At 44.6% G+C, this 21,763-nt stretch overlaps 1 protein-coding gene across 1 annotated transcript in view; it reads left to right on the plus strand.

Annotated features, from left to right (window-relative positions):
• The first annotated feature begins 541 nt into the window (after positions 1-541).
• Positions 542-21,763, plus strand: part of epha4b (eph receptor A4b) — a 97,276-nt gene continuing 76,054 nt past the window's right edge. Inside the window, exons 1-3 of the mRNA XM_035423887.1 lie at positions 542-836; positions 13,849-13,913; positions 18,061-18,721. Of these exons, the coding sequence (XP_035279778.1) occupies positions 749-836; positions 13,849-13,913; positions 18,061-18,721 (814 nt within the window). The 5' untranslated portion in view covers positions 542-748. The remainder of the gene's footprint in view (positions 837-13,848; positions 13,914-18,060; positions 18,722-21,763) is intronic.

The following is a 21,763-nucleotide window of genomic DNA, read 5'->3' on the forward strand; positions in this document are numbered from 1 at the left end:
AGTTAGCTTTTTGCTATAGCAGTTTGCTGAGAGTGAGATCCTGTACAATGCAATTGTAGTACATTTACTGTACCTCGCATGCAGTTGCTTGTTGAAATGTGTCCATCAACAGAACCTCTTTAGTGTTCTTTAAAGTGGAGACCTGAGGATAACTTAAACAGAGGTCAGTAAAAGTGCAATGTAATAATAGATGCTGTATCGAATTTTATCTTGCCATAGCCAAGGTAAAAGTTCAGTGCTGTTTGAATAGAGTGACTACCATTTTTTAAAGACACAGTTGTAAAGCATGTATTTCATTTACAAATGTAAGATAATGTGTCATTTTAAATAACGGAGTAGACGTCTGACAGCCTGTTTAAAAGATTTTAATTCAAAGCTGAATTACAGGGGGCGTTTTGGGGAAAAGTAAGGGGGAAAAAATTGTATTACGCTCAGCCAATGTTGTTCAATAGATTCCCTTAGCATCATCACTTGCACTTCGCCAAATGTGACATCCTCCGCTGTCTGAAAGATTGCTTGGTCCTAGACCGACTATTATCCATCTCTCGCTTATGTGCACGCGCGTGTGCCTTTAAAATTGCGGATGCGCCTGAATTCCCAGGGTCTTGCGTTCTAGCCACTCCACTGTGATTGACAGACTGGGCTAGAGAGGGATCCTCCTTCGCTCTGCCTGCTGCTCTCCTCGCGCTCTCCAGGCTCAGTAACTTTATAACAGAGGGATGCGGCAGGCGCACGCAGCAGCCTGAAAATGGCTCGCGACTGGATTTATCCATCCCTCCTCATTCTTCACTTCCTTTTGCCGAATCAGGCTTTAAGGAATTACCCAGAAAATGAAGGTAGGGTAACTCAAATAGCTTTTGAATAATTGAAAATTAATTACTGAGGTTTGTGGTAGAAAGCGTACAAACCATGTATTCAGTCCCCATAGCTAAGTGCAGCCTCTCTCGTGTTAGATGCTGTGGTTTGTATGAATCATGTATTAGGCTAGGGGAAGGGACAAGAAACATGGAAAATTGCTCAACATTTTTTTTTTCTGGGACGCTTGCATTAAATTTGAATCTTTTGTGGATAAGGTTTAGACAACATGAAAATGAAGTCTTCAGCCGCAACTTATAAGTGCAACTTATAAATTCTTTGTCCTTTAGAGAAGTCGCGCGACATTAAACTTTTGAATGTATTATTATTATTATTATTATTATTATTATTATTATTATTATTATTATTATTATTATGTCAACGTGGTTTACTTACTACAAAAATGTTTCGCATCAGCAATACAGGTCGCTAATATATAATCTGTAACACGCTGTCTGATTAAACGCAAGCCCATGCAATTTCAGTTGTTAGACGTAGCTGTTTCAGATCAAACGATATTTGAGTAAAATGCGAAACTACATTGATGCCACAGACAGACTAGTGTTTGTTGTTGTACATATACGCGAAAGCTAAGTCATTCCACATTGTACGGATAGTATTTATGCTAAAGTACTTAACTGCATAATCACGTAAACTATATTGCGGTGTGAAAATAAGACACAACTGCTTGCAAATACAACATGAACGGATCTAGAAATATATTGGTTGCCAGTTTGACGTTTCCTGGTGTCTACTGTATGCATTCAGACGTGCGTTAGACTACACCCACACAAACGTAACAGTAGGCTAACCACACGAGGCTGTAATTGAATGGGTTTGAAAACTTGTCTCTCATTGCTGTTGCAGGTTTCACTGTGCGGTTGTCTCTTTTCCTGTTACATTTAGGTGACGGAACAAAGCATTGTGACCGTTGTGTTGAGTTGAAAATGTGCTGTGCTACATGTCGCCACCGACATGTGTAAATTACTACCTTTCTCTTGTGAAGTGTTGTCGTTAGACATCGGTTTGCGAAGTCTTACAAACCATTACACAAATGTGCATATCACCTGGAATTGTATATAGCTTACATCTTATAATGGCGATTCAATTGCAGCCTTTTTATAAATGTTGCAGAAACTACAAATGTCCTAAATGGTTCACTGAATTGTGGTTATCGAATTAGAACGGCTGGGCGGAATCTATTTTTATTCACAGGGAAGGTAGGCCTATACATTTAACATTTTATTCAGCTTGCATAGATATACTTAGAGTTTATATGTAGGGTCTATGTAGGGTCGTGTAGTTTAATCGTAGCCTCAAGCACTGAACTTTCTGCCCAAAATGTTTAGAGTTAGGGAGTTTTGAGTGGTCCTGGATCAGCTGGAGGCACAGTCTAGTTGGAGGTATAGCAATATGAAATCCATATGTATATTTAGCTTTTTTCTGCTATGTCATACCTCACTTTCGTTACATCAAACCCCTATTGTGAATAAAATCCCCATGGTCATCTATAGTGATTGCCACAGTGAGCTGCAGAAGCATTGTCCCATTTTCCATAATTGCATAATATATCCATATGAGGTAAACGCTTCCTATGTATTAAATGAGGTGGGAATACAATTAAATATTTTTACAGCTTGATGATTTTATGTCTTAAGATTTATTGGGGTCACCCAACTGGGACCGCCAAAATGAGGGGGAGCTGTTTCAATAATGTTTTATTTTCTTTGAACAGCAGATGGCGCCACAATCGCTATTTTTACATTTTGTTTTTGATACCATAGTGTTGGATTTATTTATTTATTTATTTATTTATTTATTTATTTATTTATTTATTTATTTATTTATTTATTTATTACTTCATTACTGTAGGGAGGAACACCTGAGTTCATATATCACTTTGTTACACTGGCCCTGCTGCCAGTGACTGCCTTTACATGAACACAATATTCCAGTTATTGCTTCTATTTTGAATAAGACAATATTCCGAATAAGCTGTTGACATGACTACAGAGAAATGAATGCACTTTTAATATTCCTGTTTGCATGCAGTCATACATAGTTTAGATGTAAAACGGCCATATAACCTTGTGCTCTTTATTTACCCTTCAAAATTTTAAGAAGTGGGATAGTTTCTCCCTCCGTCCAAAAATGTTGTGTCTTTTTATGCGGGGCCTTCCATCTTTGCACCCTGCAAACTGCTAGCTGTCTGACTCATGTTTAAAATGCAATGGGTAGCCTAGTAACAGCAGGGCTGACCGAAAACAACACCCTCAGGCCATATGTGTTGCAAACTGTTGTGAAAACCCCCGAATTGAGATGGATATTCTGAATGAGCTGTGTACATGTCCAAATAGTGCTCCAGTAACCCGAACAATATCGGCATATGCCACATGTCTTAATCGGAATATGCCATATTTGGAATAAGGCCTTATTCAGGATATTTAATGAGCATATGCTGTTTACATGATGTACATCTTATTCAGAATATTGTTTTATTCAGAATAATATTGGAATATAAACATGTCCCATGTATCCACTGGTTACAGGAGGCACAGGATAAGCAGTAGCCTACCCTCACACCCTGATGAGTTGCCCATCGGGGCAGCTGGACACCATTGGATCTGCTCTCTTTGCAGTGTTCCTCAGAGCTACTGAGAGCGTATCCACATTATTTAACACATGAATGCCAGTTAAAGAGAAGGGTTTCATGCTAACAAGAAGGGTCTCTGTGTGGACTGATTAAGTAGCCCTATTTGCCCGCAATGAGATTTAGACAGGTCCAATAAATGGCTATGGCTGAAGGTAAAAAAAACAGTTTAAAAAAATAAACACAAACTGTGCTGTAACTCAAATTGTGGTCATAGATAAATGGACAGGTGGAAGAGAGATACAGTTCAGTATTCCCATTCAGTTTGTTAAAGTGGGTTTCTTTCTTCCACAGTAAACTTTTGCTGCCTGATTGTGCACAAAGTTCAGGATTGGTTTATTGGAACAGCCATTCCGTGAGAAACAAAACTGTGTCTGCCTTCATCCTCTAGTCAGTTTCATGTTGTTCACGTCTTTTTTTTTAATGTAGGTCATTCTTGCAAACAGATAAAATACAAATAAAATGCGTGTAAAATCAATTCAGCCAGCGCTGCTCCTTGCCACTACAAACTCGCTGGAAATATTGCCTTCACGCATCGGACTACAGTCTCTTCGTTTCCAAACCTTTAATATAAAAGTCAAAGTATAAAAAACATAAAATAAAATAAAACGAAATCCACGAAGACGATAGCTAAGCAGTCGTGGATGCGATGGCCAGGTCTCTGACATTGCACGCAAGGGGGTGTAGCCCCCCGTACGCCTCAGAGTGCATTATGAGAACATTAGCATGAGAAAGCGAAGCCCTTTTTCTCCGGCTCTGACCCCTGCCTAAGCTGGGCGCTTCCTCTCGCTCGCGGGCCGCGTTTTCGGGCGGAGACCAAAGCCGGCCGAGCCTGAACTCGGATCCCCTTTCCTTTTTTTTTTTTTTTTTTTCCTCCGACGCTCCGCCATCAGCGTTGCCCTTCCCCTGGGTCGCGGTTCTCACTCGGCAGCTGTGTTTGCAATTCAAGAGTTCTTTAATGTGTTTGGGGGGGGGGGGGGGGCGGTATTGATTCAGCTGCATGCAGCCAGCTCTTATTCAGTGTGCTTTTTTTTCCCCCCTTCGTTTTTAATGGCATGGATTCTCAATACCCAAGACGCCGCCGACAGCCGCTCCTCGGGCTCTGTAAACGTAGCGCTTTTAATATCGGCCGCGTCTCGGCGGATCAAGCGGAGGATCGCCGGCGGAGCCGGGGGGGGGGGCTAGCGCAAGACCGGGGAGACCGGGGACCCGCGCCGCTCGGGTTCTCGTCACCGTTCCTCGGCGCGGCCGTTCGGAGGTGTAAACCGCGTACTTAAGCTAGCGGCGCTTCGTCCGATTTGCATAAGCGCGCTGCGCGCGTTGCTTGTCGATGTGGGCGGCTCGGGACAGGCTTTCTCTCTCTCTTTCTCTCTCTCACTCTCTCAGCCACTTGAGATGGAGAGCGAGGTGATGCTGCCGGCTCTCTTTTACTCAAAGGTCCTCATGCTCCAGTTTCAAATGGACTTTTTATTCAGCATTGTCTGCCCCTGCTTTGCTGCTGGGTGCCATTTCCAGGCGTTGAGCAGCGGTTTGTGTGCAGTCTCGTAGCTCAGCCCTCAACGCCGCGAGTCTCGTGCAGCGGCACGCAGTAAAACGCTCGGTGTTAAATCGGCTGTTACTGAGCACGCCTGGTCCCGATTGGACTCGTACGTACTCTGTTAGAGTTGAATTAACACTGGCCGTTTTACCGTAAGCGCTTGCAGGCATGCTTCCCCCCACTCCATTACTAATCCTGCAGGATTACGGAATTCTCCACGGGGAGGCAGAGGTCACTATATTTTTAATTGCTTTAATTCATAATGGCTGTTCTTATCGGCAGATACATATTTCAGCTGGGCCTAATCAATCAAGCTCATGTAATTAAATCACGTCCCCCTCGTTGTTTTGTCTGTGACCTTGACTCGTGCGCCACATTGATCCTCGCTCCCACTTCTGCCTTGAAATCAAGCTTTCTTTCCTTCTTCCAGTTTTATGTTTAATGGTGATGTCATAATGATAGAATAAAAATAAAATAAAAAGACCCAACAGCAGTAGAGAACATTACACAAACTTACACACAAAACTTACCGTAAGTCAGCAATTGTTAGTAGTTCCTTCTCCAAATGGATCTCAAGTTAGAATTGCTTGTGGACAGTTTTGTTCACTTTTTTTTTTTAGTTGCTTGTGTTTTTTGGACGTTGAGGAAAATGTGCTTAGTCTGCAGTGTTGATTCAGACTGTTGTTTAATCCATCACTGTTGTTTCAATTACATTGAATCTTTTTCACCTGATAGATTTAATGAACAGAAAACACGGAGAAGCTGCCTTTTTTATCTATCCATGGTTTTTAGTTTGGGAAATGCCATGCACTATTATTTTCATGAAAACATCCTGTCATTACCTCTTTCCACAGTTTTGATTGGTGATGCTGTCAGTTGGTGGAGCGTGTGGCATATTTTATCCTCCCATAAAATTCCCATAAAAAGACTTAATTTACCATCACTCCCCTACCATCACTGCTGAATGTTGTGTAGTGTTTTACCCCTAGTGCAAGGGGCAGTTCCAAAACTGTGCTCGCAATGAGCCACTGTACCATTTGGGCCTTCATTCTGACACCTTTCTAAATGGCCAGCTCAGACAAAATTCACTTGGTACCTTGTGTTACACTAGCACGAAGGGCTTTTGCCAGCCAGTCAACCATGTTGCTTTATTAAAATTACAGTCTAAATGTCTGCCAATCTCAAATCTTAAGTTTTGACTGGTTTTGCATGACCTTTACTTGTCTTCATTCAATTCATCTCTTTGCTCAGCTACATTTTACTCTCTGCTTGCTCTTGTCAAATCCACACATGCAGTGGCCATCTTAATGAAATATAAGGTCAAGCAAACACCAGGGATTCTTAAAAAGAATTGTAATGGCTGTAATGGTTTTGACTTAATAGCTTTGCACCAGCAGTCTTGCTTGGAGAATCCAGGCTGTTAGACAGACCTCCGGCGATGACCGCATGTGTCTGACTGGTCCGGTGCTGGTGGATCCATGGAGATGACCGCGACCGTCAGTTTCCCGAGGCACCAGCCTTTAAGTGGGCCTGCGCTCTTCCCCACGCATAGAAACGGACGACCGTTCCACGATTCGACCGACCAATAACCGTTCCGTTCGCTTCCACGCCGCACTTGAGGTGCGGCACGACGGTTGCCTTTTCCGCAGCGTTTCAATTACGATAGTGCGCAATTAATATTACCGCGGGTTAATTGACAAGAAGGAATAAAGTTGCATTTAGCGCGGCGGTAATTGTTTTTCAGTAATGCATCCACTGTCGTCCAATGCATCCGCCCTCCGCTGTTAAAAAAAAAAGAAGAAAAAAACACAGATCCCTTTGTAAGCGTTAACCCCGCCGTAATTCATCCTCTTAAGCCCCTGAACGGTGTTAAAGTGATACGATAATGCACCACAAGGATATTGGTGGTTACCAGTAAATGCTCCGGCCCGCGCACCGCGCCCGATCGTTTTCTTGGCGCGTTCAAGCAGCTCTCTGACGCGAAGTCGGCGAGATAAGGTTCCGGCGACAGCGACAATCGAGCGTCGCCCCGAGACGACGATATTCCCCCTTTTTCCCTCAAAATGCAGAAAATGTCCCCGCACAATACAGCTTGTATAAGCCTATTGCTCACGTTGGTGAAATATCTGGTTGGCTTGCATCGCTAACGTTTGGGTATGTAGAGCTGAAGCCTTGGGGCTTTATGGGTTTTTTGAAAAAGTATTCCGAGGGCCAACTGCTATTTGAAAAATTCCATATTGGAAGCTGGCAGCCTTGAAGTCAAGATATTCAAACATGGCAAAATAATTCAAGTTATTTTTTATGATGTATTTATTTGAGACACCATTATCGAACAAATTATACAACATTAAAAGTAAGCAAGAGAAATATAACAAATTTTATTTATGCAATAAAATTTGAATATTTTGCTTTTAAAAATTGACATCTGTGATTCTATCAGTCCAGCGAGTCTGCATACATAGCTTTACTTGTGAGTTCGGCTGGTGAAATGATAAATTAAAACTAAGAAATACAAGAGATTCGGATGACTGTGATTCAGCTACTTTTTCAGTGAGGAATTTTACTTATGGCATAAGCAGCACATCAAACGCATCGCCTCTGTAGTGCATGTATGTTGAATCATAATATTGGTCCGTCATATTATATTGATAGTGATACAACACTGACATCATTGTGCATCCCTAGACTTGGCCAATAACCAGAATGTTGCAGAATAAAGCAGTTATGGATGAGCCATCTATAAGTAAAATAAAATGTATTCATGTTTAATTCATATCTTAAAGGCAGTGGCTTGCTTATGTCCTTTGTTACTATGCTGGAAAGAAGCTATTTGTCATTTTTCTTGGGGATTGTGACTAATGCAACTTCTTAGAAATAATATCAGTACTTTGCAAAGGCAGAAAGTAACAGGAAGTAACAGGTGAAAGCTATTTCATTGTCATATTTTGTAAAGACGCGAGTGTGTGCACTTGCTAATGTGCAACGTCTTTCTCTTACGCTGCACAGTGTCTGTTTTTGGCTAAATTGGCCTCTGCCTGAAGAGGATCCGGTAAGTGCAGTTAACAATGGCCTTTGATCACAGATGATTCGTTTCAGTGGTGCTCACTGGCTGAAAAAACCTTGTTGGCTTTGTGTCAGATAATGGAGACACTTTGCATACTCACAAGGTGCTTAGATGGACTCCCTGCTCAAGTTTTGCTTTAATCATTTGAAATTTGTCCTGAGTGTTTTTTTTTTTCCAGAATGGAAATAATACCTCAAATGCAGATGCAAATTCATATTCAGTGGCCCTAAGCTAGTGTTCGTGTAATGAAGCGTGCTTATAAGAATTGCTGATAAGAGAATAATTTTAAAATATCAGCAATTCAAGATTTCGTTGACCCACAAAAACAAAACAAAACAAAAATCTTGAAGGCTCCAATTAAAAGAATGAAACAATTTAAAAGTGAGAGAACTGAAACCGCAGCTTCTTGCCTATGAAGCTGCATACAGTATTGCCCCTCTCTTCAGCTTTAGCATCCAAAGCTGTTCCAGGAATGAGGACTGCAGCCTGCAGTGAAAGGGTTAAAAATCTATACGTCTGTAGCTAATTGAGAGGACAAACGACTTCTGCCCCGCACCCTTCGATGGGGGTGTCGGGGTGTTAATTCCCTGGCGCGAGGCCTGACGGGGCTGGACAGGGTTCCTTGCTCAGTGAGCTTCTCTGGGGAGCCGGTGAGCACCAGCAGCCCCTCCCGCCAACAGCACAGGGAGGCCAATCGGCCTAACACCGAGAAATGTTCAGGAGTGAAACATACAGGAGACAGTGGGGGGGGGGGGGGGGGGGGGGGGGGGGGGGAGGAGAGATGGGGGAGGTGTATGAGAGTGTGAGAGCACTAGAGAGGGATAGAAAATGATGGAGAGAAGAATGGGGAAAGGAGGTGAAATAATACAATGGAGAGAGGACATGAGAGAGAGAGAGCGAAACCGAGTGAAAGGAAAGCCGAACAGAACGAAAGGTAGTTATGTTGCACGGGCGTGCGGAGTGTGTGTGTGTGTGTGTGTGTGAGGTTTCTGACATTCGCATAATGAGGCAGCGGCAATCTGGCGGCAGGTGCGCTGTTCCTCCAGGCCACCCTGTTGCCAGGTTACCGCCGTCCACAACAGGGTCAGTCAAATCTTGCGACGCGCACCGCGTTCTCCTTTCTGCGACCGGCGGGAAAGAATCCGGTGGGCCCGGCCTCCCGGAGGTTCCGTGTATCCACTTCCTGGCGCAATCCCCTCGGTTGAACCCTGCCATCATTTCACGTTTACCCGAAAAATTCGCCCTCAAAAATGATCAGCTGTGGTATTACAAACACCTGCACTCTGACGCAACAGCCAAAAACAACCCAGGGATAATAGTGACCCTTTAAGTGGTATAAGTTTCTTTTTTTTTTTTCTTGTTTTTTTTGTAACCGGTTTAACTTAAGTAATAAGACCAGTGTTAACGTGTAATGTTTATTTCCTTGACCGAGTTGCCTTCAAGTGCAAGCTGGGAGAAAGGAGGAGGGAATCGCTGTGGGGTCATCTCGTAGATGAGTGGAGGATGTGAGTCATGTTGCCCTGCTTATAGGTAAAGTGTCTGGAGTCACTGTGGCAATTAGGGAATGCTAATACACCATTGGCTGCTGTTTGACCTGGTGCTGATGTCAGAGAAGTAGAGAGAGTAAGCGAGAAAGCAAGAGTTTGAGAGAGAGGGAGAGAGATAGAGAGACTTTGATGCCCCTTCATTGGAACATCCTTGTCAATTAATTACGCCAGAATAAAAGATAAAAATAAAAAAATCACCATCACTACACTCCGTATCAAACCAAAAGCAACATCAAAAAGGAAAAGAAAATGAAATAAAACAAGTCATCAGCACAGTTCTTTTGAGAGAGCGAGAAAAAGATGCAGTGAACATACTCAGAGAGAGAGAGGGAGAGAAGAATGTTTAAGCAAGAGGAGCTGTTGTGGGGTCCTGGCCTCACTCTTTGGTATTGGCGAGCGCGCTTGAGTCTTGGCAGGTAGATGAAAGGACATTTTTGCCCAGGCAGGGCTTGGGGGATTAGAGACCAGGAAAAATCTTGTGCGGTGCAGCAGTTTGGAGCTTGAGAAGCAGAGAGCACTCCCACCCCTGTCAATACAGGCCTGCCTTTGAATGATCGCCAACTTAACAGGGTCAGATGGGAAGTCCTGTGTCGCCGTTCAACAAAATGAAAAGCCAAATGCTGCCATAGCATAACAGTAGAGAAAGACCATCACAGGGGAGTTTCACATCAATGATGACAGTCTGTGGCTATCAGTTGCAGTTTCCACTGCACTAAGGATAGCTCTTCTAGTGCAATTTTTGAGAGAACAGTTGGTTTTCCAACACAAAATACATGGTATGTTAGTCTTTTTTTAATGGTGATAATTAACAAGACTAGATGGATTAGATTGCAGGAGCACTGTGATTCTGGTATACCTTGTTTTTAAACCAATGGCTCTAAAGTATAGACTCTTGTTTACTTCATTAATAATGTATCGAAATACAGAAAAAAGCAGTCGATGATCCATGCCAGCGAAGGTTTACCTTATCAGCTGTGCTTAATGACAACGAAAATGGGTCACGCAAAGTTCATAGCAAAACAGATGCAACAGCCTCACATCACGTACACTAAGACACAGAGCAGTCTAACCCCTGCAGGTAATGGTGAGCACCAATACCGGAAGATCAGTCCCCCCCCCGCCCCCCCAGATATGATACTGTTTTAATATGGGTGAATGGTAGACATTAGTAAAATATTGCCTGTCGCTGGACGTTATTTAAAAAATGAGAATGCAAGACTGGCGATCGTAATCGATAACCGTTTTCCCTGAAACCCGATCCGCCCGAAGTTGCGCGCCGCGTCTTCGGGGAAGCCAATACGGCACATTTATTAATGGGATTAGCAGTAACGTGATGTTTCCAGTGGGCGGTCCTGTCTGCTTTGCGGGCTGGGCGCGCGCTCCTGCCCGAAAGCGCGGAGTAGTAATGAAAAGGCCTCGTCCGCGCCGACCCCACGCGACTGCGTAAACACGGGGCTCGGGTGACATCATCTGTTATTGCTGTGGCCCCTCGAACACGACGAATAATTTTATTTTCGGTTTCTCGGCTTCGCAGCTGAGCTCGGTGCCCATTGACGGCCTTTTGTTATGCTTATTGGGTAATACTGAACACGATCCAGGGTAAAATGACTAAACGGTCCGGCCTTTATCTCCGGGTGGAGGGGTTGAGCCTGGGGTTGGGTTGCAAATGTGGCCCCAGATGAGTGTGAGAAGGTAGGTTAGCTTTCTCACAGTCTCTCACCCCTGAGCATTCACAACAATACAGTTCAGACAGTCCACATCTCCACTACGCATTTCCTTTGCAGCAGATGTGTCGTTACGTATGCATAAAATTTCCAAAATGGCTGTAAGTTTGACATTGACATTATGAATAATCTGCCCCATTTGTGACAGATTTGAAAATAAATTTCTATTTAGATTTATTGTGGTTCGGGGAGGAAACAGGAGAGCAAACGAAAAAGAACGACACTCAGATAGGCACTGTTTTTCAGTGAACCTGTACACTTCTGGTTCCCAGAATGCAACCTTGTGGTTGTTCAGTATGACTCTGTTTCCCAGCATCCAACATTGGGGTCGTGTTTCAGGGTCATTCATCGTCACTCAGAGAGTGATATTTTTCCAGTCAGAAATCACTCTCTGAATCTCTCAACACAGTTGAGCATAAGAAAAAAAAAGACTGCTACCCTCAAATAGTGGTCTGTATAGAGCTTTTTTAGAACTTTTTCATAATTAAGCAAAGGACAGAAGGCAGATTTCTTTAGCAGGTTGGTTGGCAGCAGAGTCCATCTCTGAACATCACCTATGCCATGGATACTGAAATCCGGACCTCGAATCCAAATCCGGCCCAGGTTTTCTTTTCCCCGGGTAATTAAGTGAATAATTAGTGCTACTGATTGGCCAGGTGTCTTCACACAGGACTCCCAGGTAAAGGAAGGGTGGAAAACCAGAAGTTCTTGGACCTTGAGGGCTGTGATTTGAGTGACAGGGATTTATGCAGTCCGTTGACAATTTGAGGCAAATGTGTAGGAATGAGAGGGTGAGTGCATGAGTGAGTGTGCTGGAGAGAATTCTTAACTGAGGGAGATTATGAGAGTCACATATTGTGTGTTCCTGAGCGGATATTAATATGTAAAAGTAAGGGAGAGGAAATCAATGTGAGAGGTAGTGTGAAACCATTTGAGTTATGAAATAATGAGTGGGTGTCGATTTTTGAATAAATTAATAAACTGATAAATTGATATCGGTTAACATTCTAACTTTGTGTGTGTGTGTGTGTGTGTGTTTGATTCATTCTTAGAACTATAGGTTCAGTGACTGTTGTCCTTTAAGCCATTTTCACATGGAGAAATTAGTTTGTGTTTTGTGAAAAAATGATGAACGAATAACCTACGCATGATAATTCTGTTAATTTGAGCAAAGATACGATAATGCTGATATCAGACTATCAACAACATACCGCGCTGACTTCCTGTTCTTTCATTTCACATCCCTTTCACAGCCTGTGCTAGCTCAGCGTTTCTGGTTTATTTTTGGCCGGCAGCGATGGGTTTACGGAGCGGAGAGTATGAGCCGTTTTGCCTGTTTTAATTGCTGTTCTTCGTTTCCCGATGATTCACTGCCCCCGACTGAAATGCAAGGCATTTCATAGCATCTGTAAATGTGTCCAAAAAAGTGGCAAGTTAGACCGTAATGTGAATCTTCACACGTTTAAATGTTTTATTTAGTTTGATTTAACGGAGGTGCGCCGCTCCAGAATGCTGGCGAGGGGGGCGAATGGTTGAAGATGGAGGGAACATCTGCAGGTTGGATGTAATTAAAAATTAATTGCTCACAGGGCTTGGGCTTTAATTGGCTTGGAATGGAGCTCAAAGTGGGAAAGCGCAGTTCAGAGGCTTGTGGGAAATGGATCTCCAGGCTTTAAATAGCCGCTTACCCATCTTTTTAACCTCTCCAGTCCTCCTCTCAGAGTGCTGTGCAAATGCCAGTGTTCTCCTGCGCTTTGTCGCTAATCCAGCTGTGTGCGTTCTTTATTCTGTGTGCTCTTTTCGTCCACGAGGATATGTTTGTGGGTGCAGGTGCGCATGTATGCGTGCGTCTATCTGTGTGTGTGTGTGTGTGGGTGTATGTGTGTGAGTGTGTGTGCGTGTGCATGTGCGCGCACGTGTTTTGCAGAGACCTTTTAGCGAAAATGAAGAAATCGCCTGTCACTGGTGAGGGAACTGTGGGATTTGTAGTATTAATTGTCTGTGGATGGCCAGTGCCCCAGGGCTTGCCGGCAGGTTAGCGCCTGCCCCGTCAGCAGGCTATCGTTTCTGAAACTGCCACAGGAATTTCCAAATTAGATATGTAATTGTCTAAAATATTCTGTTCTCTTCATACAATGACCTGTCCCACTTGTGGCCACTCACACTTTTCTATGAGTCTCTCACTTGCTCTTCCTCAATTTCTATTGCTCTTTCTCCTCTCCTGCCTGTTCTGCCTTCTCTGTGTGTCTGTTCGTGTCAAACTCTTCTTTTTTTCCCACCTCACCTCACCCTTTCCCTCTCACTCCCTTTCTGCCTCTTGTGATTTTACTCCGTCTTTCTCTCACTCCCTTGCTGTCCTTCACTCTCACTGTGCTTTTGTCACTCCCTTCCTCGACACTTGCTGTTTTTCCCTCTCAACCTAATGCTTTTATTGTCTTTCTATTTCTATCCCTTGCTTTCTCCTTATGCAGTTACGCTGCTGGACTCAATGTCTGCACTGGGGGACTTGGGCTGGGAGGCGTATCCAGCGGAGGGCGTGAGTATCTTATATTTTTCTGTGATATCACTTCCTGTATGACCTCTATATATCTATATATCTATCTTGCTCACTCTCTCTCTCTCTCTATCTCTCACAAACACACACACACATCCTGAAAAACATGTTGGGAATGATGCTAGTTTCGCACATTCGGATATGGGCTGCGTCAATCCAATAAAAGTCACACAGATAGACACTGTTGCATGAGAATGACGGTCCATCTGTGGTCACATTGTGTCCAGTAGAAATTGAGTCCAGGAGCAGAAACTTAATGGCCAGTGCTGGCCTGACACTAGAGTGTTTGTAACAGCTGTTTGGTGTTGCAATTGGGACTGCAATGGCACCACAACAAAGATGCTGAACTCTCGGCACTGATGTGTTCTGTACCTTTAACTTCAGTTCCTCAGGAAGACAGGTGCTAATGAATATGCATTTGTAGAGAGGCCGTCACCGGCTTGAATCAGACCGCATTTGCTATCGATATGTGCTGAGTCCCTTTAGCTGCCAGTTATTCCCAGTTAAAATACATTCCAGGCTCGCCTGCTCATGAATATTCATGAGTGCAGAGTCCGAGAGTGCTCTTCACAATAACTCCTCAGTGGATACAGGAAACGCAAAACCCACATCAGATTAAATCTGCAGTAAACACAAACCCGCAGCATCGCATATTCCCCTCTCTCCTCTGAGCGAAGATGAATCCAATAGGCCCTGCTCTCCTCCTGCTCTGCTGCAAATGACAGAAAGTGCAGCTGGAAAAAGAAACAGCGTCACCTCCATCATTCCTCGCCGTTCCACCCACAGCGGCCTAAAAATAATCAAGTTTGTAAAAACCCATATTGAGCTTTAAAGAAAATCAATCTTTGGGTTTTTAGAACAGCCTGCTAAATGATTTAACAGAGCTGTCAAGACCGGTATTGGATAGCGTCACATTACACCCCTCTGCAGCGCGTATAAATGGAATGGCAAAATAATGACTTTTGAGTCGGCTAAATCTGGAGCAAAAACTGAATTTACAAATTGTTCTGCTGAACTGGAAATAGCCGTGTTGATGACAGGCAGTGGATGTCGTAAATCTTTTAGGAAATTGAGGAATCTTAAGCTTGCATAACTCTTGCATTATAGTATATAAATGTCCTAGGTCCCAGCTCAATCATGCAGCCAAGATAGGGTTGAAGCCAGAAGCCTTTTTGAGGACAAGCGATTTGGACCACCATGGGGAAGAATGACAGAGCCACAGGGCTGCTCGTTTCATCTAATTTGCCGGTTTCACATGACATCACTTCCTGTACTTGCCTCCATTTAAAATCATGCAGTGATAAATTGATATGTGCAATCTAACATGGTAGTCTGAGCTTGTTTGAGGTGAGGTTCGAAATAGTCACACTAGGGCACACATTAGGACAACAGGTGTGCTGGAAGATTACATGGGTGCAATTTTGTCAACTGGAAAGCAGATCTCTTCCAAATGATTGTTTAGTGTGAGGTGAGTGGGTATGAGAAGACGTTACAACCTCTCAGAAGGCATTTCTGACACGCTGTCACTTCCTGCTTCAGCCTCACAGCTGGAGCTTATGGGCGGCAATATATTTTGGTGGTGCTCCGTGCAGCTGTAGTTTACCCTGGGCCTACACGGTTTGTCCCTCGGTAGAACAGGAGCAGTCTTTCTTGTGTCCTGGTCTCTAGCTATTGCCTGCAGTAGTAACGTAGCCTCCTTGTGGGTATTTTACTGTAACGCTGGACTGGAGTTATACCCTTCAGGGTTTAAGGCCAGCCTCTTGATGACCCTTCCACCCCCACATGGAGACACATGGAGTTTCAGTGGAAAACATTCCGCCTGTGCCAATTGCCTGACGTAGGTATAAGAAATGCTCCTGAGAGACTCTCGATCGGGTCTTCAAATGGCATGCGCATTTCAGAGGGGGAGGATGGGAGTGTTTTTCTCCTTTTTTAGCCTTTGAAGAACTACCATGTTGAGATAGGGAGACCTCGGAGAATAAATCCCTTTCTGTTTCTGCAGGGAGCCACAGAAAGTAACTCTGAGGAGTCTTTTATTTTGTACAATGGGATTAAGATGTTCACCCTTGACCCCCCCCTAGCCTGCACATAGAAGTGTTGTTAGAGGAATTAAGGGGGGGAATGTGTATTTCCACTGGAAGACCCTCACCTCCTCTGGATATTTGGCTTATTGACTCAATTGCCCACCACTTGACCCAAAGGTCAGGGCTGAACTCAGCTCTTCCAGGACCAGATGTTTGCTGTGGATCGGCATTAAGGTGACCCAGGACCTTCCTTTAATCAATCGAGGGGGGAAGGGAGGAAATAGGGAGTAAAAATGAAAAAGTAAGCTAAAAAAAGCCATGCTTTTGCAGAGGTGTTACCAAAAGACGTTCTTGCCATTTTCTACGTCCTTTTATGTTTTTTTTTCAGGTATGATGAAGTGTCTTAAGCCACAAGATGATGATTGGGCAAAATTGAGCTTAACGAATGACAGGTTTAAATGAATGCACGAGCCCAGGTGTTGGCTTGGCTTCATAGCAATAAAACTGTCAGAAATGGATTGGCTCCATGGAGTACAGTTTCGCGAATGAAGCGTCTCCTGGTATATTCTGCAGGGACCCCAGTAATAAGTGAAACCGTGTTGCCTGCATACCAGGAACTGTGAACACGAGTGGCTTTTCCTCTATTAAAAACAACCTTTTATTTTCTCCACATATCAATATTAGCGGCGAACGCCCACCTCAAAAATGTCTCAACAGTAAATGAGTCCTTCCTTCAGGACATCTTTAGACTCTGGAACAAAGTGATCTTAAGCATTGTGCTTAAGAAATCAATGGGAAAAGGACTGTACTGCAGTCTTTATCTTTATAAGCACTCTTTGGAAATGCCACAGTTATTGCTCACGGGGGGGTGGAAAACAATATATGGAGGACGGTAATTGTTTCTAGCTGCCTCTTTCTCATTAGTGAAGCTGAGCTCTGTGGTCCACCGACGGTTCAGTCTTGTGCAGTCATGCCTGACTTTCCTTTTAACATATTTTCTCTTTTTTTTTAACGGGACGGCATTGACCTCAAAGCACTCGTCGCGTCACGTGACCAAATCATTGTGCTGCCCGACAGTCCCCACGCAGCCTGAACTGAGAACGCACGAGCTGTCATAATTCAACTCGAGAGTCTCAGGAATAACGCGCTCTTAAATTCAAGCTAAATTAAGAAATGGCTTCTGCCTGAACAACAAGTGAAGCATTCAAGGCTGTTTAATTGCTAGAACGTGACAAAAAGGCACTCAGTCTTGAGGTCCCGAGGCTTGGCTTGCTGTATGTTCAGTAAAGGTTTTGTTGAAATTGCAACATGACCCTTTTCTTTCCCGAGAACATGTCCAATATACACAAGTCTCGGCAAATTACCATGTTGACTCTAGAAAATGACAGGGAGCGAGGTCCAAGAAGTGGCTGTGCCCCCCTTGCCTGAAGAACAGGAGCATTATGTCTGTCAATCGTTTCTTATTGCAATGGTTTTTTATTACTCACTGTTCACAAGAGCCCTTGAATTAGCTGAACTCTGAACGAGCAAGGTGGTCCTGAATATTTCCACCCTCGATCGGAGTTCGTGCAAAGACAGTGCCGCGTATTATTTCAGCGATCCGTCATTTAAAAAAAAGAAAGCACAATTCAAGGAATTGGGCTAAGCCTCCCTGGCACGTTTGTTTATTTTTTCCATAAGGAAAGAGACGTGTTTTGTTCAGGCGAGAAGCGTTCTCAATTACAGATATGCATAGAAGTGAAAACAGATGGTCTAAAATTAAACGACAGTTGTTCTCTCCAGACTTACACAATCAAGCACGCAGACGCACTCACAAACATACACACACACACACACACACACACACGCACGCACACAAACATACACACAAAGAATGCACCCACACACACACTCTCAAACGCAGATGGAAGTGCATACCCTCACAGGCTTAGCCACACACACTGGCAGACAGGCACAAGCACGCAATCACACACCTACACACACACGCACACACACAGAGCTACAAAAATCGCGCAATACATTTCAGACGTATATATCGCCATGCACGCACAAGCACGCTCACACATACGCGCACGGTGCCTGATGCGTATTGCGATCCCTTGCAGTGGGAGGAGATCAGCGTGATGGACGAGAGGAACACGCCCATGCGGACCTACCAGGTGTGCAACGTGATGGAGGCCAACCAGAACAACTGGCTGCGCACCAGCCACATCCCGCGCGACGGGGCCCAGCGGGTCTACATCGAGATCAAGTTCACCCTCCGCGACTGCAACAGCCTGCCCGGGGTGCCGGGCACCTGCAAGGAGACCTTCAACATGTACTACTACGAGTCCAACAACGCCAACCTGTGGTTCATCAAGGAGAGCCAGTACGTCAAGATCGACACCATCGCCGCCGACGAGAGCTTCACCCAGGTGGACGTGGGCGACCGCGTGATGAAGCTCAACACCGAGGTGCGGGACGTCAGCAACCTGAGCAAGAAGGGCTTCTACCTGGCCTTCCAGGACGTGGGCGCCTGCATCGCCCTGGTGTCGGTGCGCGTCTTCTACAAGAAGTGCCCGCTGACCGTGCTCAACCTGGCGCGCTTCCCCGACACGGTGACGGGCGGCGACTCGGCGCTGGTGGAGGTGCACGGCTCCTGCGTCAACGACTCGGAGGAGTTTGAGCTGCCGCGCATGTACTGCAGCGCCGACGGCGGCTGGCTGGTGCCCATCGGGCGCTGCGTCTGCCAGCCGGGCTTCGAGGAGAGCGAGGGCCAGTGCCAGCGTGAGTACCCCCTTCCTTTCGCCACCCCCCACACCCCCCCCCCCCTCTTTATCCGCGCCGCGTCGTACCTCGGCCGCTTCAGTCGCGTAGGATAGCCGTAGCGGCGCATTCCCGTAGCGTTCAGCGGCTCCGGTTACTGCAGATGGAGCATGAATGTTGTGGTTGGAACACGAGATAGAGCGGCTAATGGGAGCGGAGGGTTACAGTGAACAAAACATTCTTTTGGGCAAATGGATTTCTCACACTGTGTCGACGGCGGCGTTCTTCGGGGTCCGTGCCTGTTAGCGTAGCACGATATCTGATGCAGTTTTTAGCCGCTTTTCCAGTCCTCTGATCCACAATGCTCCGCGTTTGAGGACGATGCGGTACATTGTTTCCCAGATAGAGCATATTGCTGTATTTATTTTTTATTATTTATTATTATTTCTCCACAAAAAATATCTACCTGAAGTTGAGACTCCTTGCTGTGTGTAAAATCAATTGAGTGCATACGCGTGTGGCTGTGTTTTAGCATGCGGGCCTGCTATGCCAGCGAGAGCTCAGCATTTTTGAAAAGAAATCTTCTTGCTGTGCCTGTGTTGCTGAGTATCGCATTGCAGCTTTCTTTGTCTCCTGTGATACGATCATGTTTCACAACAAGTCTCGGTAATTAGCAGTGCTGCCGCTGCTCTCCCATATACAGTAAATGAAGTCATCCCTCCTGTAGCCCCCCCCCCCCCCCCACCAAAAGTACGTAGGCTGTTTCAGCACAGCCTCTTATCAGTCCCGCTCGCTGTTTAGCCTGAAAGCACATGGAAATTGGAGCGAGTTAGCTTCCCACTGTCTCTGGTGGCTGACAGGGAGATTAGTTTTGGTACTGGAGAAATTTTTCTTCTTTGGGTGCTTTTTTTTCTTTTTTTTTTTTTTTTTCTTTCCTGGGCGAAGTGCAACACGTGACTGTAAGGACCAATTTCAGGGAACTAAACCCAGCAGCCTCCTGACTCTCGGAGAGGGCAGGGAATCAAGCTGAAGGTCTCTAGATTTGTTAAAGAGAAGGATGGTGCGCTTCACTTTACTCCGCAGCTGTCTAATTCCATTATCATTAATGGCCACCGAGTGGATTCTTTTTGACTGCTAATGACTTGTAGATTCAGAAATAAGGAATTAATGACAGTGCCACTGTGGTCCTAAATGGAGAATGGGAGAGGATTCAAAAATGGAAAATGGGGCAGCCTTTTCATCTTGTTGTTACTTAGCTTACGTGTTTTATTTAACAGTATTACTGGTTGTACTGAGCTTGCTTGTGTTTGTGTATACTTATTGTCAGTTTATGCAAACTTCTTATGCTTTGTTTTGTCAGGCTTGATAAAACAAAGCATATTTGAGCATTAGAAGAAAACAGTACATTAATACTTGTGTTATAAGACTGCTGCGGCAGGATTTTCTGATGCTTCTTCAAGCTGTCATTATTTTATTTTATTTTATTTTCATTTTTCTTCGATTTTGTTGGAAGGTTGTTTCGTGGGAAACAGCCCTGGTGAATAGAGAGAAAAAAATTGACCTGCCAGCCTACCTTCACAAACCTGGCAAACAATGAAAAAGGACATTGGCCCGCTTCCCAATATTTTACTGCCTTCCTCTGTGTAATGGAACAATTGATAGTGATGTGGATGTATTAACAGGTTAGGGCCAGTCGTGCCAGTGAGAAAACATCGGTCCCTGCTCCTCAGGCACTGGGTTTAGTGGAAGGAACAGGTGCGGGGTACTGGGATTACCTGTGTGTGGGCGTGGCCAGATGGGTGTGCCAGTATTTGCCTCGTGCGGCTATGGCTTTGCCAGAAACCCTGGGATTACGTGTGCAGTGGCCAGAGGGTTTCTCTGCGTATACTTACAATTTGTGTTATGGTTCTTCGTTGGCATGGCTAACTTGAAAGTAGTGCTTAAGGAATGGTGTAAATACAGTACACTCGCTGGTCTGAGTGTTCTGGGTCTGATACTGTTGCTCATATAGCCCATGTGGATGCACTTTTTTATTAAGAAGTAAGCTACTCTGGGTATGTGCATCTGCTGGATTAATGTGCAGAAATCCTCTGCATAGGGCTGTGATAGCGTGCTTAAGGATTACCTGCGCACGTTTGGTTAGCGCCGTGGCTGCGGAAAAGTCATCCGTGGGTTGCGCACTAGCACGTGAGGCTAGTGAAAGGAAAAGGTACTGTATATGAAGCTTAAGATGCTGCGACTGCAGGTGCCACTCTGCTGAAAGAACAGGAAACCGACCACACCCCGCTCCCCTCCCTCCAATCTCCTCCAGCCCCTTCCCCAGCATGTGGAAAACAGAGACACGTTTGCCTTCGCGTAAGACGTGCGCTTTGCATTGCTGACAGCGTGCATGCAAGGTACAGTACGAGGTCTGGTTTTAAAAGAGATCCGCAAATGCAACAGATGCTTCAATTTCAAAAAACGCTCATTTTTCACACTGACCATGTGGTGTAGTGCTCCGTTCTGATCTGATTTGTTATGCCAGCTGTTCAGTGGCTTTTTTTCTTTTTTTTTTGTTGATCCTTAATGCTCGATTAGCTGTCATTTATTTTCTAGTTTGAGGAAACATGAAAAATTGATTTATTCTTTTTTTTTTTTTTTTTTCCAAGGCAAGATATCATTAATTTGAAAGCTTGGAAACGAATAACCTGTATGGATATAGTCAATGATGTTTCAACTTCCCTTTTGTTAGAACGGCACACGCTGGGTATGTGTATCTTAATTGTCATGTGTGAATCAGCCTTAAAAACAGAACTGAGAGGGAAGTCCTCAGACCTCCTCATCGTAAAACATAAATAGAGCGCAACGGTAGAAGGCAAAGCCTGATGTTCTTTTTAGTGCGTTCCTGGTTCTGTATAATTCTGAGCCAGTGGGGTCCTTCTTTAGTCGCAGTGAGCTGGAGGCTAATATCAGCTAACCGCTGAACTAGGAAAATATTCTAAGACCACCCACTCAGGTAATTCAATAGGAGGCACGTTGGAGGTATTACACAGCTCTATGAGGATTAACAACTCTAGGCTTATT

This window comes from Anguilla anguilla, chromosome 6, assembly GCF_013347855.1.
Source record: "Anguilla anguilla isolate fAngAng1 chromosome 6, fAngAng1.pri, whole genome shotgun sequence".
In the NCBI taxonomy this organism is placed as follows: domain Eukaryota; kingdom Metazoa; phylum Chordata; class Actinopteri; order Anguilliformes; family Anguillidae; genus Anguilla; species Anguilla anguilla.